The sequence below is a fragment of the Centropristis striata genome, chromosome 22 (genome assembly GCF_030273125.1).
Source record: "Centropristis striata isolate RG_2023a ecotype Rhode Island chromosome 22, C.striata_1.0, whole genome shotgun sequence".
NCBI classification, from domain to species: domain Eukaryota; kingdom Metazoa; phylum Chordata; class Actinopteri; order Perciformes; family Serranidae; genus Centropristis; species Centropristis striata.
The window spans coordinates 25,656,920-25,682,645 of NC_081538.1; the positions used below are offsets into that span (position 1 = coordinate 25,656,920).

A 25,726-nucleotide genomic window follows, 5' to 3' on the forward strand; every position below is an offset into this window, starting at 1 on the left:
AATATGACTGCTTAATTACACATTTCTGTAAATTTGTTAATTATCCCCTTGTCTTTTTTTGTAATTTACTTTTTATTGCTTTTTAACAGTACAACAAAAAGACCAACATACATGAATGTGAACAATAACAGGAACGTAACATGAGATTTAAAAAAAATAAAAAAAAACAACAGAAATCACACCCACAGAAAAACAATGACTCATCAAAAACTACCCCCTTATCTTTTTTTGTAGGCCTATATTGTCTTAATTTGATGACATACTGTACTTTGACTTTTTTTACAGTATACTTTTTGTAGTGATTTTGAGTCTTTTTTTTTGTCATGCTGTTTCTCTCTGTGGTCACTTTGTGTCTCTGTCTGGTCTTATTTCACATGTGGTTGTTTTTGCCATTACACTGAAAATCACCTCCTGGGAGAGTTATAAACTGTGTAATTTGCTTGAGGCTTCTACAGCTGGTTAACTGAAATATTAAAAAAATGCAGTACATGTTAGAAAAAGAAAAAAAAAAGGATTTCATGAATAAAAAAAGTAAGACTCAAACAATTTGAAAGTTGATTAATTTAATTAGTGCATCAACCATGATTTTACAAAATGAAGCACTTTAATTCATCATTAATCATTTTTACATAATCATATAAAATACATACTATGTACAATAAAATACATTTCCTGACATGCTCTCCAGACATCTACAACTTACATAAATATAACTTTCACTGAACCTTGATCTGAATAATTAATGGCTTTGTGGTCGCAAAATAATGAAGAATTTAACCAAAATGAGCAACCTAACGTGCTCATTAAAACTGCATTTCAAATAATCAGAGTGAAGGCACATGGTCAACACACTGAACCAATGAACATGATAGTTTGGTGGCCCAAACACAAACACACTCTGACGAAGGTTGCAGAAGCATTTGGGTCCATTCACTTGAATACAAAATGAGAAAACTTCTCACTTGATTTATTACCTCAGAATTTTTTTTTAGGACAACACTATGGTCTCAACCGCTAATAAAAAATCTTCAAGACAATTTGATAATCATTCAAATAATGGCCCCATTTAGAAGAAAATTTAAGATAAAGAATCGTATGATTTGGGGCGTGGCTACCTTTGATTGACAGGTGGCTAGGAAGGCGAGCAGTCATCAGGAGAGGAGCAGAACAATGTGTATCCACGGCAACGTGTCAATAAAGTAATATATATATATATACATATATAGAGATATAACAAAAAAGAGGTTTCGCGGTTTGGCCTCACAACTTTGACCCTTTCACACTGTATTTTCAGTTAATGATGTTTCACTCAATGTTTATATGCAAGTTTTGTTCATTAAAAATGTCTTGTTCAGCGTTTGGTTGGACTGACAGACACTCCAAGGAGTTGCCGTTTATTTTTCTGAGGTAAGTAACGAACATTTTTTTTTTTTGCTAGCCAAAACTAACATCCCAGTTAATGCTAACATGAATTGGCAGCAGCTTCTTTATGGTCTCAATCGCTAGTTTCAAGTCTTCTTCAATACAAAATGATCATTTTTTAAAATTATTGTCCCATTTAGAGTAAAATAGACAATACAGCAGGGTATGCTTTAGTGCGGGGCTCCCATATGATTGACAGGTTGCTACCATGGTGCACTTCATGTTTTCATCTTCTGCTGTGCTTTCAGTAATCTCTCACATCCTGGCTTTGGGAGTTGTGTTGGAGTACAGATGCTGCTGCAGAAAAGACAAGATCTTGTTCCAGGCGTCTTCCTGAGCGTCTGCGTGTGGTTTGGTCTGTCCTCCCCACAGCAGAATCACTGAAACACCACACAATGATGTATGAGAGAGAGAGATACTGCTGCACACTGAGTCTCAAAATCTACATTTAACACAGCTAGAAGATTTTAATGAATACACAAGGCAAAAAAACTGTACATTGCCAGCAGGGTATTCTTCGCAATCATTTAACCCTCTGAGCACCACCGACTTGAAAAGTATGTGTTCTTTAAAAGATCGCCAAAAATACAAAGATTATTGTATAAACAATAGAGGTCGACCGATATATCGGGCCGATATTTGCAGGCGTTCGCCGATCAATTAGCCCATTTCACTGAGCCAACAAGGCTCGGTGCAACATCTGCCATTCTCTGGTGAGCTGCTGCTGATACCGGAAAAAAGAAAAACACATCAAGTCAGTCGACCACTAATAAACAAACTGTAAAAACAGCTATTAGAGTCGAAATGTTTCCAACATGAACCTTACTTAGGTAAACCTTTGGCCCTCTGAAGGTAAAGAGAACACAGGCATTGAATGTTCTCCGTAACCCAAAAATAACAGAGTAAAAACTTTATGACACTGTGTGATGGAACAGAACTCACCTATCCTCTTTGTGGTCACTTTTTTAAACTTAGAAGCTCTGAAGTGAGGTGAGTAGGGTGGCTCAATCAGGTGTCCAGCATCCGGGTAATGAAGTCTGGTCAGCAGGTGCTCCTTCCCTGCTGCACGCATCATCTTGGCTATCTGGAGGTTAAGGGTCAAATCAATATGTCTGCCCTTAAGGGACCACAATGGAAATAAGCCTTAGGGCTTTATTGTGTCATCCCTGACTATTTTCATTTATTTATATAACGTATGGCACAGGTTGCTGTTTAATATTTTAATATCACGAATGGTCAAATAAAATCAATCAATCAATCAATCAAAAAATAGGAAAAAAATTATAATTCATAATCGGTGTATCATTCATTCTCTCCATTTTCAATTGGCAATCAAAAATCAAATAATGAAAAATTAACTGGTTATTTTGTTATTTGTTTTTTATTATAACACAAAAAACAAAAAAAATGCTTGTTTTTCATATTTCAATATTAGGCTCAGTTCCAAAATACGAAATGGAAAAATGGGCACCAGGACTGAATTTGATTTTAATATTTAATTGGTCGGGTATACGAGACCCAACCAATTAAATATTAAAATCAAATTCGGTCCTGGTACCTGAACCATATTCATGTCCATGAATCAGCATCCTTTTATAAATGTAAAGTGTTTGTTTTATATAGAGTTAATTAATCTACAGTGTGTGTACTCACGTCGTCCGCACACTCCACTGCCGCCCAGTTCTGATCATCAAGGCCGTTCACCAACAACATTGGACACTTTATTTTCCCCACCTCAAAGATAATAAACCACAAACAAAAACTTTCAAATTAAAAAAAAAGGGCTGGAAGAAGTGGAACACAGTGGTAATTGAAGCAACAACAAGGAGTTTTTAATGGGTCTCAATTTAATTGTGTAATTGAGTGTAATTTTCACACATGAATGTGAAAAAAAAATTAAATATCCTCAATAAATAATATTAGTATTTTTATTTCTGTTCACTGGGCTTGGGCGCTGTGAAAACATGCGTAGGCTTTTTTTTTTCCAGCAGTGCGACTATGCCATTTTTAACCTGTTGAGTCGTTATTTGTATGATTTTAAACCCTGACAGCTTCCATTTACATCTTCAAATCCTTCTTTAACAAGATAAGCTATATGGTATCAAGTGTGATGTATTTATTTGGAATTTACATTTAAATCAATTATTTAAATTTAATACCAAATAAGAAATAATGAAGAGCCACTAGAAGGCAGAACTTCAACAACAGCTTGAGTTTACTTTGTGCAACTGAATGCACCATGAAGTCCCTGTCGGCTTCAAAACCCCTATTTCTGTTAAGTAATTCTAAATGTTTGTCACCTGATCCAATTTCCTGTAACATCAAACAAAACAATTTATTGCACACAATGAGGTGGAGCTCTTGGAGTCACTACCGTGTTTGACCACAGGGGGCGCCAAAATCATCCCAAAACAAAAGTTCTTGTAGTTGCTTTGCTAAGAAACTCAACAAAAGGAAGACACAGAAATCTAATTGTGTCTGTTGCAATATCAACTACATACATATTGTGCTACATAAGACTCAAATTAAAAACTGAAATCAGTTGAAGCAAATCAAAATATAGTCTCATTATTAGTGCAACATGAACTCACTTCCAGTTTCAGTGAAGGATCCTCTGGAATTGGTAGACAAACACTTCGCCACCTCTCATGGTTGTTTTCATCCACAGGCAAGCCTTCAGGAATCCTGATAACAAAAGTCATTGTAGTCATCATTCCAACGGAGGAAATTGTGGTCAAAACTGATCAAAAACAAATAAATACCTATTCATCCAGTCTTTGAGGTTTGTCAAACGTCCGAAAAGATGGCCGCCACCGATACAAACACCACAACGAGGCTGGAAGAAAACACAACGATGCATAATAAGTCACAGTACCCCCATCTGGTTCTCCACTGTATTTTATTAGGGCCTCTGCGGTTCAACAGCCTCATAGTCAGGGCCGAAGAAAAGAAAAGATATTCTGCATTCATACTTGCCTTGACAACGTTGCTCTCAGCTGCCAACGACATGGTTATATTTGCGCCGAGGGAAAGACCCAAACATCCAACTCTGTCTGGGATCACTTGAGGATGTTCCTTGACAATATTAAATGCTCTCTGTGCAGGAGAAGATGACAAGAAATAAACCACATTATAACATGTCCAGCTCTACCTTTGAAACAAAATATGGGTGCAAAGTAAGGGTCAAAGGGGTTATATTTAGTTTCTGCAAAATCAGTCCGTGCACCATTAAACAAACCACAACTGCCACTTTTTAAGCACTTAATAAATGCAACTGCAAACCCTGCAATCTTCTATCAGCCCAACCGTGATTCAAATAGATGTTTCTTTTCTTTGACATCCTCTGCATCAGAATATGAATAACTCATTGTAGGGTTATCAAAAGTATCGATACTCAAAAAAGTATCAATATTAAAATGTTGTATCCGGATATGATACTCATTTTCAAAAGTATCGATACCCACAGTATACACACTGTCAGTGTACATAAGCATAGAGTTAATAAGTTTACATAAATGTTGGTGGCTGAAAAGTGTTATTATCCCAGAATGAAAAGAAACAGCAACACATACAGCCAAAAATTGTTATTGTTTATTGTATTTATTTATTTTTTGCACTACCTCAGACCTGAATCTTGTTATCATAGTTGCAGTTTCTTTTTGCACAACTGTTTTTTATTCTAAATATTTAACCTGTGGTTCTGTTCATTTTTACATGTTGCATTTTATTGCATATAATTAAAATACTTAAATTGACTAAATTTTAGGGTCTTTGTTTTTATCCTTGTGGTATCGAAAATGGTATCGAGTATTGAATATTTTCCTGAGTATCGGTATCGAGTTGAAAATTTTAGTATCGTGACAACCCTAGCTCATTGTAGGAAAAACAAACACACACCTCAAAATACTCGTACTCCAAGTCTGCTGACTTCAGAGCATTGGGGTCGAGATACTGCAGCGCCAAAGAAACATAACCGTGAGACGCCAGCAGAGCTGCACGATACTCCACCAGCCCTCCACCCCCTCCCCACATATCCAATACGCCGGGGAAGGGTCCTGGACCTGAAGCAAGGACAAACAGATGATCAACATAAGGAGTCAGAGGATACACAAGCCTCTTAAAAGACTAACAAAAGGAATATAAGAGGAGGAAATGTGTATTTTCAAGTGACTCAGGTGTACCTGGAGGTATAAACAGGGTCCCTCCTACTCCTTTGTCTTTCAAAACAATCCTCTGGACCCCTGGAGCCATGTACCATCTCTCTGTGATCGACGAGGCCAGAGGAGTCTGCTCCCTGAAGCCCTCCGTTACATGTCCACTGTAGACGGAGATGTTGACCAGCAGGGGCGTGCAGACGTCCGACTTTCTCAACCTGACGGGTGAACAGATTTAAAGTGTGTTATTGTAGCAGCTTCTAATGAAGCTCAAGCCTCTGGCCTGCAGCAGAGATGAGTTAATGAAAGAACATTAATCGGTCAATATTTAAAGAAAAATGCGATTTTTCATATTATGGGCAAATAGAAGACTTTCACTTGCACAAAGTGAAAGCACAACATCCTAAGTTTTCCCTTTAACTATGCTTTTAACACGAGTGTTGCGGTGGCGACGCGTTTGCGCAAGCACACTTTGGATTACCATTATTACTTAACAGTTTACAATATCGGAAAAAATGCCAACTGTTTCTGAAGGCTGAGAAGTTGCTCTTTACAGCCAATATGGTGTCATTACCATTATTTTACTTGTGTCTCTCCCGGCAGCCTACAAAGCAGCCACTTTTAATGGAGATGGAAAATACATTTCCGCATTCATTTATTTTCTTTCTAAGGCTTATGTTGAATATCAATGCAATAGCTGGAAACTAGAAAATTTCCTCTGGGGAAATTTTGAAAGGGCCACGGGGGCTACTGCCTGGAGCGCAGTTTTAAAATGTATTTTTTGACAGTTTTACCTCTCCCTCTACACTCTGAGCGATGACATCACACACTCTGACACGAACATTCCGTGCAATACACACCCATTATAATCTCAGAATTTCTCCAAAAATGATCATGGTCATTGAACAGGGATTGATAAAAAACTATATGACCTATCGAAACGTGGATTAATACACCGATACACAAGACTTGTGTCTACTGTTTAAAGTTTAAATGTTATACGCATAAATAACCCTAATCAAATTAAAACAGAAATATAAATGTATTGGTACATTTGGTTGCATACAAATTTCTTTACCGAGTCATTTTTTTTATTTTTTATTTTGCGAGCGTTCGTCCCTCCATAGGTAACAACTGAATATGCGAACAAATTGTTATCCACGACTTCCTTTTGTTGTTCAGTCAGTACAAATAACTAATAAGAAATACAATGTGAAGGCAGGGAATCTTGTGCACAGATTAATTAATTAATCTAACAAGATGTAGTTTCATCAATCAACTATTTGTGTTATTGTTTTTTAGGTGATATTTCCCAGCTCCAGTCTGCAAATTAACAGCACATAAAGTCTTACCTGAGGGCGTCACGGCTGCCTGGGACTGGACGCATACTCCACAGCAAACCCATGGCTTCTTTCCCTGTGTACGTTCCCCCGAAACTGAGATCATCTGCAACTACAGAAGCATTAAAATGTCAACAACAAAAAAAGAACACACTTTAAGGTTCAATACTTAGTTCAAGCAGATAAAAAGGAAGAGAACCCACCGGACACGGCTCCTCTCTCATCACTGATGTAGTGTCCGTAGGCCTCCCAGTAGTCCTTGTCCTCAGACTGGTGCAGGGAGTGAAGTGTTACTGGAGCTCCTGGAGGCAGATTCTCCACCAGCACCCTGAACTTCTCATCCACCAGAGCCCGAGAGGGGACAACAGAGAGGACCGGAGGCACCGTGTGGGACATGGTGGACAATCGTCTGTGGAGAGAAGAAAACATGTGCTTACAAAGAAGTGCCGGCACAGTGAACTCTCTGCTGTCTGTGTATGTTCTCCAGTCTGTGAGCCATGTGTATAGGAGCATAAACGACAGTATCTGAGCTCAGTATCTGATCTTATCTGAGCTTTTATCATCATATAGTGAAGGCCAAAGTTTCCACTCCAGTTAACTACCAGTGGTTTATCTAAGTACTGTGCTTACCTACAGATGAGGTAACAATAAGTAGCTCCTTTCTATTTTATTTCACGCCTTATCTGTCAAGAATGCTTTATCGTACATCTCTACAGGGTGAACCAACCATAAAATCAGACACCACGTTTGTAGTACAGTCTGCTTTATTACCATAACCAGGTGCATTCTTTTAACTGAGTTTTAAATAGAAATAGGAGCAGAAACGACAGTATCAGAGATCAGTATCTGATTTTATCTGAGTTTTTATCATCATATAGTGAAGGCCAAAGTTTCCATTCCAGTTAGCAACCAGTGGTTTATCCCAGTACTGTGTTTAGCTACATATGAGGTAGGTGACCCAACCAGAAAATCCGGCAGTACTGTGTGCTTCACTACCCTAACCAGGTGCATTTCTTTAACTGAGTCTTCCATGGAAAGGCTGGTCTGTTTGTAATGAAACAATAACCCTGTGGGTGTGTAAGTCTAAGTGAACTTTATTGTCAACCAAACAATGCAACAGGTAGTTACACAAATGATTGAAATTGCGTTTCCCCACACTCCAAATGTGCAAGTAAAAATATAACACACAACATCGGATATATAACAAATAGTGCAAGCAGACAACAACAACGGGCACAACATTTACACAGACAATGGACCTATAAGTTATCTCAAGAAAATTCACAGTGTGCCAGAGTGTAGTCAATTGTTAAAGTATGTTATTGACGTGCCATAATGAAGATGCAATGTGGAAAAGTATCTGACCTAATAATAATTCATTTTTTATTCTGACTTACTGGATCAACATTTTTGAACCAAAAAGAAAAACCAACATAAATGTGATCTTGTGATTGTGTGGGATCCTGTCATCCAACTTTGTTTTTTTCTCTGTAACAATTTTGGTCATTTTGTGTCTTTGTAAGTAATTTTGTGTCTTTTTTTGGTCATTTTTGTGTCTTTGTAAGTAATTTTGTGTCTTTTTTTGGTCATTTTGTGTCTTTGTAAGTAATTTTGTGTCTTTTTTTGGTCATTTTTGTGTCTTTTTTTGTGTGTGTCTTTTAGTCCAACATAAGATGTGATTTTGAATCTTTTTTTTTTTTACTTTCAAAACTCTATCATGCTCTTTTAAGAATTTTAAATGTTGCAAATGTGAACAAAGGTTGCAAATACAACATATAAGAGGGTTACATCCAGTTCTATCATTTTATTCAAAATATATTTGTAAAATAAATAAGTAAGTAAATTTACAGCAGGGCTCCACGCTGCTTTGTTTTCTAATCTGGATGTCATGAAGAAGTCATGCTTTGGAGCTGTTGGAGACTCCAGGGTGTTCAGGGAAAACACATTTTAACCAACTATGAATGAACTTCTGGTGTAACTTAGCATAAGTTAGCTTAGCCTAGGTTAGCTTCACGTTGTGGCTTAAATAAAGCCTTGGTTAAATCATACATTTGAACACAGCCACTCCATCGAGTTGACTGGGGCAAACGGAGTGTATCGACGTGACAAATTTACCTGATATCAGCTAAAACTCTCACTTCTCTCACCGAACTGAAAGAAAAACAGAGCCGGAGGAAAGGTTGGTCCCGTCAGGTCGAGTTGCGTTCAAGTCCTGTACGTGAAAACGCAAGATTCGCCTTGTCTGCGCCAGCTGTCAGAGATAAATTGACGGTATGCAATTAAAAGAAGAATAAGCAGAGGAGATATGAATCAGCTTTTAACGTAAAACCAATATTCATAAACTCTACGCCTTAAACAAGTTGGTTTCTAAAAGCAAGAGGTTACGCTCACTTTACATCTCACGTAAACAGTGCAGTGATTTCACTGAACTGTGGCGTTTGAGTACCGCAGGAAACAGGGAATTTAACGAGAGATTCTGCAGTTCAAGTGATTATTTGTGTGAAATTAAGCCGATGCAACGACCAAACTCGGGTTTAATATGTAATGTCATGTGTATTCAGAAGTACTAATATCTAATAACTAATAACTAATATGAGAAAATACTTAATTACACGCCAAATTGTATTGTATAGTATGTCAAAGTAAAAGTATGTACCAGTAATATTGAAAAGTTGTAGTTACTTTGCAGTGAAATGTTCTCACTCAGTATTTTTCTAATATATGTGATGTTTTTGATTCATGTTATTGCTGCATTTATGTGCATTTTGCATTTTACGGCTGCTTTCCCCCCTCTTTATTTCCTGTACAGTAGTTTAATTCGCCATAGTATTCTATAAAATCATAATTTGTAGTCCTGTGAGAACCAAACACTTTGTCACATGATAGATATTTTATGCTTATTTTTGTACTTATAGGACCTATGTAAGTCACATTTTGAATGCATGGATTTTAACTCCTTACACAGTATTTTTTACTCTGTGGTACTGCTACTTATTTTACTGAAGTACAATATCTAAGCACTTCTTCTACCTCAGACACCTCTGGCTGCATATGCATGAAAAGAATATCAGAAAACAATTTCAACAAAAGTACTTACAGAGGTGATTCACGCTCCCAGCACCACGAGGCCTCAGAGAAATCTGCAAATACCTGTGAGCACTCTCTCTCTCTGGTGCACTTTCACCTATTTTAAACACACCTTCAGTAATTCTGCAGGTTCCCCCGGAGAGAGCATGCTCTTATCTCTTCTGAACATTGATCCAGTTCATAAAGTTGGAGAAAAAAACTCAAGGTGAGAAATGTGTCTTGGACAGAGGTATTTCACTAAGATCAGAACAGTCATCCTTATGCAAGAAAATCCTCTTTTTTTGCTGCACCCACAATATCATTATCTTATCACACCTGCACATGTTAACATCTACAGTTACATCCCAAATAATCAAGATCAATGGTAATATTTATAGATTACATAAGTCATATAAAAAATTTAAAAAACTCATGTCATGACTTTCTAACTTACTTGCATTATATATTGATAAGACAAACCCTTGAATCTAATTTATTTTATATCATGTTTGTATTATTTTATTATTATTTACTTTTGTTATTTTACTGCATTTACTCAGTACGACAGAGTATTAGGACCACGTTTAGAAATAAATAATATTTACGAGATTAAAGTAGTAAATATTTAATTAATCACGAGAATAAAGTCGTAAGTATTGAATTAATTACGAGAATAAACTCGAAAATATTTAATTAATTAGGAGAATAAAGTATATAATTGCTAGGCTGTTCTACCTAAAACCCCTTCAACAAAAGCAGCGATTTCCTACAAGACTGGTTAGATAAAGATTACATTTCTCACATATTCTTTTTAACTTCCTTATACTTATTATAATGTGATGCTGATGTGCCAAACGATTTAATATCTCCTTGTTTGTGAAACCTATCTTAAAGTACATTTCTACGAAACGCCCCACGGCCCTCATTTTAACAACTCTCCTCCTCTATTTTTTTTAAAATACGTCTTCATTCTCGTAATTAATTAAATATTTTTGAGTTCATTCTCGTAGCTAATTAAATATTTACGAATTAATTCTCGTCATTAATTAAATATTAACGACTTTATTCTAGTGATTAATTAAACATTTTCGAGTTTATTCTCGTAATTAATTAAATATTTACGAATTTATTCTCGTAATTAATAACATTTTCGAGTTTAATCTCGTAATTAACTTATTTTTTTCTAAACGTGGCCCTAATACTCCGTCGTAATTTTATTATTATATACTTTTGTTATTTTATTGTATTTATTTGGAGATTTTTATTTTATTTTATTATTTATTTGAATACTCTGCTTGGATGTAAATAGGTTTATAGATTTAAAAAAAAAAAAATTGGGGGGAAAAGGTTACGAAACGGAACTTTGTCGATTTCCGGCGGATTGTCGGACTTGTACAGGCGACGGACCGGAAACAGCGTGAGGTTATAGAAGTCTGAAGTGTTGCACCTGGTGAGTTTTTAACAAGCTATTTGTCTTTCCTTACGCGAAGCTTTTACACCGTTTTGTACTCACACACTGCCGCTCTTCTGCCGTTTAAACGAGTCTAACCTGTAAACCAAAACATGTCGAGAAAAGCGTTGTTTTTAAAAGATGTGTTTCATGTTCACGTCCGATGGCGGGAGAGACTGAAGCCTCATTGCTGCAGTGGGAAAAACGCTGCTGTGACTTTGAGTTCACGTCCTCGTGTTTGGGTTCTTCAGCTTGATTGTCTGTAATCCCACAAACCGGATCAGACTTCACCATAACAACTGTGACTCTCACCAGACTCCATTCAAAAATCTGCTAATTTTGTTGCTGCTTCGCCTGACACACATCTAAAAACATCTAATATTTCACTTTACAACGACTTAACCCTCTGGGGTCTGAGCCTATTTTGGTCGTTTTTGAATACTTTTGATTTTGCCCTTGATGTACCACATAAAAAATGGTTACTATACCCTCATCAAGTTTTGCAGGAAACACAAAAAACTTCACAAAGTGTAACATATGACAATTATTGATCATTTCACTCAAAAATGATGTAACTGATGTAAAGGATGGCTATTGGCATAGTAATAACACTGTGTGTAAATTATGTAACTTAAGAGAAATAAATGACTTAGGCAATTTTTTGAACATGCCTTTGTGACTTAATCAAGATATGGTAACACTTTATTTTATTATTGACAAGTATCATGAGCATTAATGTTACTTCAGAGTGTCATTAATGTTCATGACACATCCCATGTCGTGTTTATGACACGCTCATGTCACTCTTATGAAGACACCTTAGAGTAAAGTGTTACTAATATTAGTGTCAACAATAAAACACTGATAAACTAAACTGATATTACTTGGGCGATTATATCTAACCCTAACCCTATTTTAACAGTGTGACGATATTTGGCATCCATTTTTTCTTCACCTCTATGATCTGACAATTATTTTCTCACTTTAACCTACTTGATCAACATATTGAGCCAAAAAATCCTGAAATTCGAGTTGAAAAATTATACTATTTACTACAATAAAAAACAAAAATATGCTCAATGAACTGTTTTGGAACTTGAAAATGTAAACATAGGATACAAATAAACACATAAAAGGTAATATATATATATATATATATATCAATTCTGTAATTAATGTTACAGTGTTATTGTTAATGCAGCTGCTTGTATTTTAACATTTTGATTTTCTGCCTTTTTAGTTGTTCAGATTCGCCTCTAAAAAGTCCTTGGAGCTCCACACAGAAAAGAGGAGATGTTGAGAAGTGCCTCAGCACAGGTGAGCAAGAAATGATCAATTCTAGACACATTTATCAGACTGGTTATGTTTTCGTTTCATCTAGGTAAACCGACAGAAAGATACAAAAGGATTATTGGTGTTGATGTGTTATTGCTCAGACTTTTAAAAGTCTAAGTTGCTGCTAGAAGTGTGAATCTCCAAATACGATTTTACCCGGATACTTGATTCACAATACGATATTATAGTGAATTTAAGCATTTTGCGATATGGTGAGTATTGTGATACAATATATGGCGATTTAACTGCATTTTGTGTCCACAAAATTAAGAGATAGTCACATAAGAGATAGTTCATCTCACTTCAGTGTTTTCATTTCTCCACAATGAGAGTCAAACCCACAGACTGACCAACAAAGTATTCAGTCTAGAGATGTGCATTTGGAAGAAACCTGCCAACTCGATTATCTAGAACGTTAATGATCAATTCATCGCTGCATGCATACATGCGCAAAATAAGATATATATACAGTACTATGCAAAAGCCTGTTTTGAAAACGGATGCTTTTATTTTGAATGGACTAAAAAAGACTTGATCCTGTCAATCGTACGTGAGATTAAACTGTAAAGTTAACGTCAAGGAGTTCAATTTTTTTTATGTTTTAGCCCCCGAAGAGGCATGAGGGTAGTTTTCACAGTAATCTTCGTATTTAAGTGGGCTTTTTTGTGTTTAAATAAGTTTTGGATCAAATTAAACTCAGTAATTCATGGTAGCAAGGTTTGATACAGTAAGATAGTTTCTCTCAAATGAATCCTCTTGTATTTCTGTGTGTTTTATCATTTTTATTGCAACTTTCAGTTTGCAAACGGTAGCTTTATCCAACTTAATTCTCATCTTATTGGATTATTGATGTATGGCCGTAAACTTCCACGTGATCGTCCAAATTCTTAAGGACCATTAATCCATTGATTAATTATTCCCATCCCTAATTCAGTCAAACTGAACTGAACTGATATTAAACATGTATGGACGACAACAACTGCAGCATTTTATCAAACTTTCATCAACTTTAAGCTTCACTGCTCTGAATTTTTTTGAATGAAATCATAAAAAAGTCTAACTTTGCAGCGTTATTTTGACAACTTCCTGACACACATGGAGCCTATAGATTCATTGTTTCACATGATACCAGTATCTCCAGTATATTCCTACACTGAAAAAAAGATTTTTTGGCCCTGTAATTATTATTTCAATCATCTATATAAATTCTACAAAGAAATACGAATTCAGTGCTTTTACTTTAAAATAGCAGTTTTTCATGTAGTGCATTACTTAGTGATTGTTTGTTATTATGTGTCCTCAGTTTTGTATGTAAATTGAATCATTTCAGTAAAAGTTAAATATTACTTTCCAAGTAATATTCACTAAACCAGTTCATTGGCTTAATGAGTTTATATTTCCAAGTAAAATTCATAAAAAAGTAAGTGGTTCTATTCAATAAACATTACATAGAAACAGCCTGAGTAAAGATTACAAACACTTTCTGTGTGGAAAAACCTGCCTAGCTTTTTTAGAGTAAATGTCACTCCAATTTTTTTCAGTGTAAATGTGAAACCGAATTGATATAATATTGCATAATTTTTTCCCCCACCTATACTAGTGATGGCTGATCGAGGCTTTGTTGAAGCTTCGACACTTTATACAAAACATGGTTCATTACTCGAAGCTTCAATGACTCACTGTGCTCCAGTAGGACATCTAGTGGTCAATAACATGAAGTGCAACCGAGACGTGTCATTGATTGTTTTCAACTACACTAGTTGACTCTATGTTTCGAGTCAATACAACAACAATATTGCTAGTAACGGGGCGTCCCGGTGGCTCACACTGGTAGAGCGCACACCATTAAGGCTGAGTCCTTGCTGCGGTGGACCCGGGTTCGAATCCGGCCTGAGGTCCTTTTGCCGCATGCTCTCCCCTCTGTCTCCCCCTTTCTATCTATTACTTTCAATAAAGCATGAAAAATGGCAAAAAAAATAAGCTTAAAAAAATTATAATATTGCTAGTAATAATAAAGACATTAACTATTGAAGACCATGTTTCTTTTTTTTTTTTTTTTAAATCAAAATCTGTTTATTGAAGGATTTTCAGTATAACAAAAGTGCAATGCTGAATGGTAATTACAGAGACATGGGGTAGACATGAGTACAACAATTAGCACCAATGTGTCCAGATAGATATGGATTGGGTAATATAACTTAAAGAGAAACAAAACACAGAAAACCAACAAACAGAAAACAAAAAAAAAAAAACCCAAATGTAACGATTTACCGAAAAGAAGGAAAATATAACAAATAAAATCTTCATATGTAAAATAACCCCTCCCTAGTCACTGCCAATACACTACAATAATATGAGCACATTGCCACATCTAAAGCCTGCGCTAAAAATAAGAGTACTTAGCTTTGCTAAGCTGCACCTAATGGCAGTCTTCACAGAGTCTGGAACGCATTAAGAAAAGGACCCCACGTTTTCTGAAATCTCCCACTTGATTGCTTTGCGAGTATCTAACCTTCTCCAATTTTAAGCAGGGCATGATTCCTTCTAGCCGTTGTGCATGAGTTGGAGAGGAGGCATCTCTCCACCTGAGCAGGATCAGTCGTCTAGCTAGCAGGGAGACAAAGGATCCATGTTTCTTATTTGACATGTCTGTTACCCTATATAGACTTCACTTTTGTGTTATGAAACATTTAAATGGTGCTGCTACATTCATACATTTTCACATGGGGCTGGTGCAAATACAGATTATATTATGGATTTTGGCAAAGAATGTTTTGGGGTTCATTGGTAAAGAGGTTCATGGGTGGCTGGGGAAAGAGATCAGCGAGGTAGCGGTTCACTTCCACAGTAGTGTTGGTGGTTCGGTGACGTTCGAAGCACTTTGCTGCTTCGAACGTCACGAGTCACGTGACCAAACCACGCCTCGGCACAGTGCTTCGGGACGTTTGCTTCATGAGCTACGGCGCATGTGTCGGAGCTTCAAGTGTCAGCGGACCATCACTACCTGAACCTGCTGCTTGTCTTGTCTAACAGACCGGCATCAGTGAGACGGCATACCTGCTTTGTTCCCTCAGGACTTTAAATATTCAATCTCTTTCTCTGCAGATCTTCAGGCAGGTGGTGAGACACCAGAGCACAGACGCCAGCCTCATCCTGGAGAGATGTGAGTACCTCAAGTTTTCCTCCGGCAGGTGCTAGGGAATAGTGTCCCCTAGTAATCCCACAGTGCTTTTAAAATGATCCCTTCTTCTTTTCATTTATTTTATATTTCTTTTTTTGTTTTTGTTTTTGTTTCTTGAAAACATTACATGAAGAAAAGTCTATAAAATTGGGTTTAGGAAGTGATTATAATGTTGTCAGACACTTAGAATAACAATCTGAGCCTGTTTGTGACAAAAATAATAAGCAAATTTCATGGACATAAGGTTGATAAGATGATTTTGTTGTCACTTTCACACAATGGGGGGTGGAGTTAAAAATAGGGTCCAGTTAAGTGTAACCATCTATTTTCACCTGTTAACCTCTCATGTCTCTGTGTTTTTTTTTTACTCCAGCGATAAACCGCGTGCAGCTGCTGGGCCGCGTGGGTCAGGACCCGGTGATGAGACAAATGGAGGGCCGTAACCCGGTAACCATCTTTTCCGTAGCAACCAATGAGATGTGGCGGTCCGGAGACGGGGAGACGAGCGCAACAGGTACAGTTTAATGTGACGCTTGATGACGGAGATAGAGGAAGAAAACTGTATTTTATGCAGCAGTGGAAGAAGTATTCAGATCTAATACTGCAGTAAAAGTACTTGTACCACACTGTGAAATTACTCCACTACAAGTAAAATTCCTGCATTCAAAACTTACTGAAGCAAAAGTATCAGAAAATGTACTTAAAGTATCAAAAGTAAAAGTACATGTTAAGCAAAAGGCCCCCACTCAGAATCTTAAACAGTCATGGAAAATTCATTAATTCATTAATTTTTATGCCTGGTACAACTAAAGGTACATTTATTTGGACAAATATAAAGATAACAACAAAAATATCTCATAAGAGTTCAATTTAAGAGCTGATATCTAGACATTTCCATGGTTTTCTTGATGATTATTTTTTATTATTATCAAGAAAACCATAAAAAATGTCTTGATATCAGCTCTTAAATTAAACTCTTATCAGCTATTTTTGTTTTTTATCATTGTATTTATCCAAACAAATGTACCGGTACCTTTAGTTGTACCAGCCATTAAAATAAACAGTATATTATTGGATTCAATATTGATGCATAATGTAAGCATAAAATCATTCTTCACATACTGTTCTGAGGTTTAATTTAAACAAATGTCACTTTAATCACTTCACTATCATGTTTTTCATGTTAAATTTCGACCTGAAAAGTAACTTAGGCTAAATGTAGTGGAGTAAAAAGTACAATATTTGCCTCTAAATGTAGTGGAGTAGAAGTATAAAGTTACATAAAATGGAAATACTTTAGTAAAGTACAAGTACCTCAAAACTGTACTTAAAAAAAATCATTTCATTTCATTAAACCTGCTGCTCTTCATTCATGCTAACTGTAAAGTGAAATTTCCCAAACGGCATTGATAACACACAAAGTCCATGCAAATAAGTAAGTTCCTGTAATTTGCATTCCTCCACAAGTTGAATGTTTTTAACTCGAGTGACAGATTTGCATGAGACCGTGTCACTAGATCTGGATATTATTCAACATAGAAAACAATCATCTGAGGACCGGAGGACATGTTCAGTTATTGAAGTTCACTCCGTTTTACTTTCTAACAGCATGTTCTTATATTCCTGTTGCACCTGAGAGGGTAATAATTAAAAGGTTATTACTAATTTTTATGAAGTTTTGCTGAAGGGTAATATTTATTGCAGCGACAACAGAAAAGCGCACAATTTTTACAAGTCATTTGTGATTTTGGGCTATATAAATAAAATTGACTTAACTTTTATGTTTTGAGCTAAATTATAAAATTGTTGTTTAAATACGATAAGAAGGGTTTATAATTGCTTTACACTATATATTCTATTATAAAAAATAGCATTATAATTAGTTATAAATTACTCTGATTTGCCCAACTTTGGCTGCAATCCTCATATTTGGCCACTAGAGGCCAGTGTTGCTCCTTAAAGTCTTTCTGTATGAACATGAATATATTAGGGTTTATTTATATATATATATATATATATATATTTTTTTTTTTTTTTTTTTTTTTTTTTGACACTTGATGATGGAGATAGAGGAAGAAAAATGTATTTTATGCAGCGGTGGAAGAAGTATTCAGATCTAATACTGCAGTAAAAGTACTAATACCACACTGTGAAATTACTCCACTACAAGTAAAAGTCCTGCATTCAAAAGTTACTGAAGTAAAATATACAAAAGTATCACAAAATGTACTTAAAGTACCAAAGGTAAAAGTACTTGTTATGCAAAAGGCACCCACTCAGAATATTAAACAGTCATGGAAAATTTATTAGAGCTTGTTCATTTTAATGGCTGGTACAACTAAAGGTACATTTGTTTCGACAAATGTAATGAAAACAACAAAAATAGCCGATAGGAGTTTAATTTAAGAGCTAATTTTAAAGCTCAAGAAAGCCATTGAAAATGTCTAGATATCAGCTCTTAAATTAAACTCTTATCAGCTGTTTTTGTTGTTATTATATTTGTCCAAACAAATGTAACTTTAGTTGTACCAGACATTAAAATAAACAGTATATTATTGGAACTTCCCATGCTGTATGTGATGCCTTATAGTTGTGGTGGATTTAAACATTTGAATGACCACATACAGCAAGCCAAGGTAAATTAAAGTGGCACAAAGTACGCACACACTGTCCGTCCCTGAAGTATTCATCTCCAACCTCTAATGCATCATTCAGCGTCCTCATCTCAAATTATAATTCAAAAGAAATGCCATAAAATCATTGCAGACGGCCTTCAAAATGTTTCAGAGAGCTTTAAAAGGCATGATGGAGGTTTAAAGCTGCATATACTCATAATTTTATTATCTGCATTTGTCTATTTTTCTATTCCAGTTTTCAGGTTTCATGAGTGTAAAGTTAAATCTATCTGGATCTATATATTGAGTTGTTTTGTCCATTTTTAAACTTGTTTTTACTGCTGTTCTGTGTCATGGGCCTGCAGACACAAAGGTTCATTATGTGACTCAGAATCAGACTTTACTTTTGTATTTTGCCGTTTAACCCTCCTGTGGTCCTGGGCTCCTTTTTGACCCCAAATCATTTTTTATCATACGATTTAATATAGGTTAACTTTCATAGAATTGCTTGAAATTTTCAGCATATGTGCCTCTCTGCAGCCTTTATAGGTAAAAATAAATAAATAATAATAAATTTCCACTTTCAAAAACAAAACAAAAACGACCCCATGACATTAGACTGGTTTTAGGACATGTAGAAAAAAACTATTACCAACTTTTTTTTCACCTTTTACAGCAACTCAAGACCAACAAATTGATATATCATTTTCATATTGTGTTCATTATTATTGGTAAATTTGTCAAATATACAAAATTAGGGCCTAATTTTCGTGTGTGTGTGTGTGTGTGTGTGTGTGTGTGTGTGTGTCTGTGTGTCTGTGTGTCTGTGTCTGTGTGTGTCACTGTGTGTGTGTGTCTCTGTGTGTGTGTCTCTGTGTGTCTCTGTGTGTGTCTATGACTGTGTGTGTGTGTGTGTGTGTGTGTGTGTGTGTGTGTCTATGATTCTGTGTGTGTGTTTAGTGTGTGCATGTGCCTTTATACCAGGGCTGGTACGGATGCTTGAAATCCCTGAAAATTCTTACATTTTAATGTTGTATTTTCAAGGTTTATAAAGTGCTTGGATTTTGGATAAAGTGCTTGTAAATGCTTGAAATTCTTACTGTATTTCTCTTGCAATCTGACTATAGATAATCACATGTTCAATGAAAAAAATTATAAATTGAATATTGAGATTAGCAAACTGTACCTTTGGTTGTTAAAAGTGTGAAACCATCGCTGTCGGTACGGTTGAGTGAAATTACCCCTTTTAGCATGTAAGTACTCATCTAAAACATGCAACTTACAACCGTTGTAAGGTCCTGGAAAAGCTTAAAATGGACCTTAAAAGTCCTTGAGAAGTGCTTGAATTTGACCACTGAAAAAGTGTATGAACCTTGTTATATGCATAAAGGACAATATGTGCAAATACACGTTTTGACCTCCACCTCTTGCTCGCTCTCCTCCCTTATGTGCTGCTGTTTTTTTGTGTCTCCAGGTGACATCAGCCAGAAGACGACGTGGCACCGCGTGTCCGTGTTCAAACCCGGTCTGAGAGACGTAGCCTACCAGTACATCAAGAAAGGGTACGACCTTTAATACACTGTTTTCTTTTTCACTTAATTGATATTATATATGGTAAAATAGGACAGTACAGGAAGAGTGGACGCAGAGACAAAAGTTATTGCGGTTACCAATTAATAATCTGTACAGAAATTTATATTTTCAGCAGGCGGGGGATGCCATTCAGGAAATTATTATGGATAATATATGGATTCAAAACCTGAGAATATATATTATATATATATTATAAGTCTGAGGATATATTAAAAGTCTGAGAATGAACAATGAACAATCCAACTGCAAAGATTGATTGACTCATTGTCTAGTTTACAGCTCTGAATGATGATTTTATGAATTTTGATACGTAGAAAATTGATGTCCTGTTTAACTGCATTTAGCTGGTACTTTTGTTGTTGAAAGTTTCCTTTGTGATGGCCAAACATTGATGCATATCGCCGTCTTTACACGCTTTTATTTTGACAATCTCCCTCTCACTATGTTCATCATTGAAAAATCTTCACAGGCTCTTTAAGTTAACCCGTAAAATACATTTATGCTTAATTATAATGTGAACAGAGGGTCTGTTTTTATCTGAAAGAACTCAGAAATGGAACGGTAAAATCATATTTTAGTTGTTTTTTCTGAGTTGATATAAATGCAACAGATTGTGTTAAATAACAGACTTTGGGATATCAGCAAATATGGCATTGTTGTCCAATGAATTGATTTAATATCTTATTGATTGTCTCGCTTGTTTGTGTTCTTGTGTGACGTGAAGAGTCCCAACTAACTCTTTAAAATCTTTTCGTGGACAATTTTCTTTATTTTCTGAGCCCACTAGATGGCGCTCTTTGTTCAACAAAGGGCTGAAAACCCAATCAATTACCATTGCTAGAGGCTTTTTTTAAAGCCAAGACCGCCATCTAGTCGGTTAAAAAATGAAACAAATGCTTTACGAAGCTTCGTTGTCACTTCACTAGAATCCTCCATTAAAATCATTCACATTAGAGGAGCCTTCATGTGTCTGATCCTGAGTCTCTGTTTCAGGGCCAGGATCCTGGTGGAGGGGAAACTGGACTACGGAGAGTACGTGGACAAGAACCAAGTGAGACGCCAGGCCACCACCGTCATCGCAGGTCAGAACAACCACATGCTTCAGCTTTAACAGACCTGCAGCACTTTATGTGGGAAGTTAAAAGAGAGAAATGAGCCTCCTACACCTGTGTTTCATGCAGCACATTTACAGGTCTGCAGGCTAAATCTGTATTTTGTTTGACATTACCACCTTGATATTATAAGAATATTTCACCCAAAAGCAAACCAAAAACGATCATCAATTCTATCAGTTACTCACCCCATGTTACCTTGAATTCTTCAGGAAAAAGTAATTTTTCTTGCATGCCTCCACAGTGAAAGAAGAATCTGGAAACAGAATAAATCCTTGATGAATTGACGTAACGTTGGGCTGCAATTAACAAACAATCAGAACATCGACTCTCACAAATCTACAAAATAATTAACCTTCCATTTATCCAGTCTGTTGCTCAGTGCTTCCTCAACACATTATGAGTAATATTTATAAGTTTGTCATTTTAAGGGTTATGTACTCCTTTAATAGGCTACAACTTAACCTTCGTGTTGTCTAATAGCAGAGGAAACCCCCTTCATGACCTTTATTCAACTTGAAATTTGAAAACTTTTCCTTAAATCAACCAACCAACATGAACCTTCTGAATTAGTGCCCGAAAAGCTGTCAAATATGTTAGTTTATGCACTTTGAAATTGCTTTAAAAATTATTTTATTTTACTTTTTAAAAAAACTGTATGAACCCTGATTATAATTTACAAAATAGCACGACAGATTTGCACAGGATTAAAATTACGGACCACTGCCATTATTAGAAATAACTATTTAATGCATTAGATTAACATAAAGGCTGCAGCCAATTTAACATTATTTTGGAGATTATTCATTTATTTATTATTTGTTTTTTCCCCAGATAACATCGTCTTCCTGAGCGACAACATTCGGGACCGAACCTGAAGCTCTTTCCTCTCCGACTCCGCCCGACGACAAGACAACTTCTTTTTGTATTCTCTTGTTTATACAACAAAAAACCCCACTGGGGACCTGAACGCCACCAAGGAAAAGGAACTGACTCGCCCAAAGAGAAGCAGAAGGGGACAGATTATGATGCGTCATGTTTGACTCTGGCGCCCCCTGCAGGCCTCGATGCACAAAGAAGCAGAAAGACCTCGTTTGTGTAGATATACGTACTAATTATGAATATCATTGTGCTACTTGTACATAAAGTTACAGCCCTTTTTTGTGTGTATACTCGAGGTTTATGTGCTCGAATAATGTTGGAAGTTTAAGGAAACACTGAAAAATGCTTCACCGTTTGAAGATTCAGTACAATAAGTTGTAACTGCTAAAAACACTGTTCATAGACAAAAGGTAACAGTTTTTCTTCTTTGCATCAGTTTAAACTCAATAAGTCAGATTTTATTTTCTTGTTGAGGATGACTGTAGATCAGAAATCTTTCTCTAAACCCCCTATTATATGTTTATCAGAAACTATTTGCAGCTGCAAGTCAATATGGCATTTGTAGACTGTAAGAAAAACAAAGATCATCACCAGATTTATCCTTTAAAGTATTTGTACCGTCTCGTACTGGTCTTATGCAAATACCAAGTTCGACTGGAGAGAAGCATGCAGAAACACTTCAGAGAGACAGCATGCAAATTTGGAGGAAGAAGTTCAATAATAATCCACATTTCCCCCTGTTCCTCATGCATTTTGTTTCCCTGTTCACATCCTGCATTGTGCATAAAAATAACAATGCATGTAGATGTTTTTTTAACGTTTTATTTACTCCTGTTTTCTGCTCTGTCACCTTCTTGTCAGTTGATATCACTCTTATCTGTTTTTCATTTCCTTCCCCAGAAGTGGCTTTCTCATCTCACTTCTGCTGGTTCATTTCTCTGTAATTGTTTTGCTGTAAAATAGAGCCTTTTTCCCAACAATATGTTTGTCCTCACATTTGTGTTCATCTTCTACAGTCAGAACATGATTTATTTAACCTCCCATGTTAATTATGGTTTCTCTAAATCAGCTTTTAAAGCGGTGAAATTTAATATATATTTTAAAAATCACGAAATTGTATCATATATGTATTTCATAAATTATTTTAAGTTATAACATTTGCATAACTAGAATTAGATTGCCTGTTTTTGTATAGGGGGCGGGCTTTAATCAAAGATATTCTTGGCTTAAACCTATTGGTCAAGTGAATTCACGAAGTCTTCCCTGATTGGCTGGGATACATGTCAGTCAAAGGTATTGCAGCACGGTCGAACGGGCTTTAAACAGGAAAGTGATCTGATTGGTCAGAGAGCTTGATGTGGGCGGGGCTGTGAGTTGTGGGGGAAACCTGTGGATTCAGTTTTATAAACAGCGTCAATGTAACTGAATTTACCGTTTGTGTGACCGGAAATAGATGGAGCGGTTTTAAAAATAAAAGAGGAAATAAAATAAATTCATTGCGTTTCAGAAGCTGAACATTTTCAATTTAAGTAAGTTTATTATAATTTAAAAAATAAATAATTACTAATCAAAGAAATAACACCAAGAGATCCAAGTAAAAAGCCAAAATAGAACTTTTTGTGATCTATAATATGATAAATATAATCGTTCATCTTCATTTAAAACATTTTAACAAACAACTTGTTTGATAAAATATTTAATATTTTTCAAAATGTTATATTTGATTTTGACTTTTTTTGATAATTTTTTATCAAAAGCTCAAAAGACATTAAAATAAAATATTTTAATTTTGAATCCCAAAGGAAATGTATTATAGTAAATACAATATTTTATTTTATTTGAATATATGAGAAGGATTTACTCATTTTATATTTTTTTAAAAATCTGAAATTGTTTCACTTTCTTCATTCAAAACATTTTAAACTTGTTTGATTACCTATTGAATATATTCTTTAAATGTTATATATATATGTATATATATATATATATATATATATATGTATATATATATATATATGTATATATATATATATATATATATATATATATATATATATATATATATATATATATATATTGATTATGTTATTTATGTTGATTTTGATTTTTTTTTAAATCAAAGGCTCATTCTTGAGATCAGAAAGAATAGGCAAACAAAACAAAAGAACCCTTAAGCAAGTTAGTTGTAATAAAAAGCAAATTAAAAAAGTGATTAAGTGTTAAATAAAAATGAAAACAAGAAAAAAAGAGAGAAAGAATCATGTTAAAATAGCTATATGCACCATATGTACCTTTTACTTATACAGATATATCCATGATGGATAATTCAACAAGATAATAATAAATACAGAGTGTGGGGCACAGAACAAGGGAATGAAAAAATGTGCAAATAATATCATTGCACAGGATATTGTATGATACATGTTATTATACATAAATCACCATTAGTATAATCTAAAATGTGCATTTTTTATTATCAGTATTTGTTTTTTTACTCTTGTTCTGTGGAAAACTGAATAGCAATGGCCTGGAATGGCTTTATTTTGAAATCCATAACCGGAAACTTAAATTTCTTAATGTCGGTATTTGACGCTAATGTCATAAACAGCTGGAACAGATGACTCACTTCACATTTTATGGCTTATATTTAACCTCGAGTGTATTAAATTGCATTTATATTAACAGTCATACCCGCTCTTGTTTATTTATTGAATTTATTGGTTTTATTGCTCATTTTAATCCTTATTTCTGAGTTTCTGTGAGACTCCGCCCATGCATTCCTGTGTGTCTGGGCTGTGAGGAGGAGGAGGAGGAGGAGGAAAGAAAAGGAAAGAGAGGCTGCAGAAAGCTGTCTGTGTACGCTGAACCAGAGAGGAGATGATAAACAACAACAACAATATAAACTCTCAGCTTCAATCTGTCCATTGCAGCTTTCTAACATAACAACAAAATCGCCCTGAACGTGTAAACCAACCGGACGTGGTTCTAGTCCGTTAATTTATTTTCTTTTACAAGTTGTTGGGAACTTTTTTCTCTTTCCTGTTGCCGGAGTTTTGGAGTTTCCAGTCCGACTGCATTGCAACCGAACCTCGCTGCAGTTTTCGCTGATTTTTCCGCCGCAGAAACAAGAAGAAAAGCAGCCAGAAGGAGCAGAGAGAGTCCGTGTGCAGGGAATCATGGAGATCCTGGACAGTAGTGAACCGTTTCTGCACTGGGACAGGAACCTGAGCGAGCTGTCTGAGGCTGGAGAGATCGACTGTGTGCTCTACACCAATGTAAGTTATCGATCAGGGGTGAACATATCGATCAGGGCCTGCTGATCGGCTCTGCAGCGCCTCTGTGGGGGAATAATCACATTTATTTCACTTTTATTATGAGAAAAGAGGTGTTATCTGTGTGTGTGTGTGTGTGTGTGTGTGTGTGTGTGTGTGTGTGTGTGTGTGTGTGTGTGTGTGTGTGTGTGTGTGTGGTACCCAGCTCACCATTCACAACTTGAGCCTTGGGGTCCAGGATGCAACTCAGCCTCCCTTTTTCTCTTTTTCTTTTTTCAAACACATTTTAAGCAAGGTAGTGACA

General features: G+C 35.7%; 3 protein-coding genes across 6 annotated transcripts in view; 2 read left to right on the forward strand and 1 right to left on the reverse strand.

Moving 5' to 3' along the window:
• Positions 1 to 1,400: 1,400 nt before the first annotated feature.
• On the reverse strand, positions 1,401 to 10,045 carry LOC131960330 (peroxisomal succinyl-coenzyme A thioesterase-like). 3 transcript variants are annotated; one of them, XM_059325507.1, is made up of 11 exons: positions 10,014 to 10,045; positions 7,120 to 7,325; positions 6,929 to 7,028; positions 5,604 to 5,794; positions 5,320 to 5,483; positions 4,399 to 4,518; positions 4,185 to 4,258; positions 4,014 to 4,107; positions 3,076 to 3,156; positions 2,365 to 2,506; positions 1,401 to 1,802 (listed from the first exon to the last, which is right to left on the reverse strand). In XM_059325507.1, exons 2-11 carry the CDS (start codon positions 7,310 to 7,312, stop codon positions 1,678 to 1,680), a joined length of 1,284 nt encoding a protein of 427 aa, XP_059181490.1. In that variant the 5' UTR covers positions 7,313 to 7,325; positions 10,014 to 10,045; the 3' UTR covers positions 1,401 to 1,677. The 3 variants fall into 3 exon arrangements, with proteins under 3 accessions (XP_059181490.1, XP_059181489.1, XP_059181488.1); XM_059325506.1 differs by lacking the exon at positions 10,014 to 10,045 and adding an exon at positions 9,032 to 9,218; XM_059325505.1 differs by lacking the exon at positions 10,014 to 10,045 and having other exon boundaries at positions 7,120 to 8,391.
• Positions 10,046 to 11,369: 1,324 nt separating this feature from the next.
• Positions 11,370 to 22,718, forward strand: ssbp1 (single-stranded DNA binding protein 1). 2 transcript variants are annotated; one of them, XM_059326414.1, is made up of 7 exons: positions 11,370 to 11,432; positions 12,673 to 12,749; positions 15,873 to 15,930; positions 16,322 to 16,462; positions 20,038 to 20,125; positions 21,150 to 21,238; positions 22,103 to 22,718. In XM_059326414.1, exons 2-7 carry the CDS (start codon positions 12,726 to 12,728, stop codon positions 22,144 to 22,146), a joined length of 444 nt encoding a protein of 147 aa, XP_059182397.1. In that variant the 5' UTR covers positions 11,370 to 11,432; positions 12,673 to 12,725; the 3' UTR covers positions 22,147 to 22,718. The 2 variants fall into 2 exon arrangements, with proteins under 2 accessions (XP_059182397.1, XP_059182398.1); XM_059326415.1 differs by lacking the exon at positions 11,370 to 11,432 and adding an exon at positions 12,351 to 12,568.
• A 2,257-nt stretch (positions 22,719 to 24,975) lies between these two features.
• creb3l2 (cAMP responsive element binding protein 3-like 2) overlaps positions 24,976 to 25,726 on the forward strand; it is a 42,593-nt gene continuing 41,842 nt past the window's right edge. Inside the window, exon 1 of the mRNA XM_059326044.1 lies at positions 24,976 to 25,425. Coding sequence (XP_059182027.1) covers positions 25,327 to 25,425 — 99 coding nt within the window. The 5' untranslated portion in view covers positions 24,976 to 25,326. The remainder of the gene's footprint in view (positions 25,426 to 25,726) is intronic.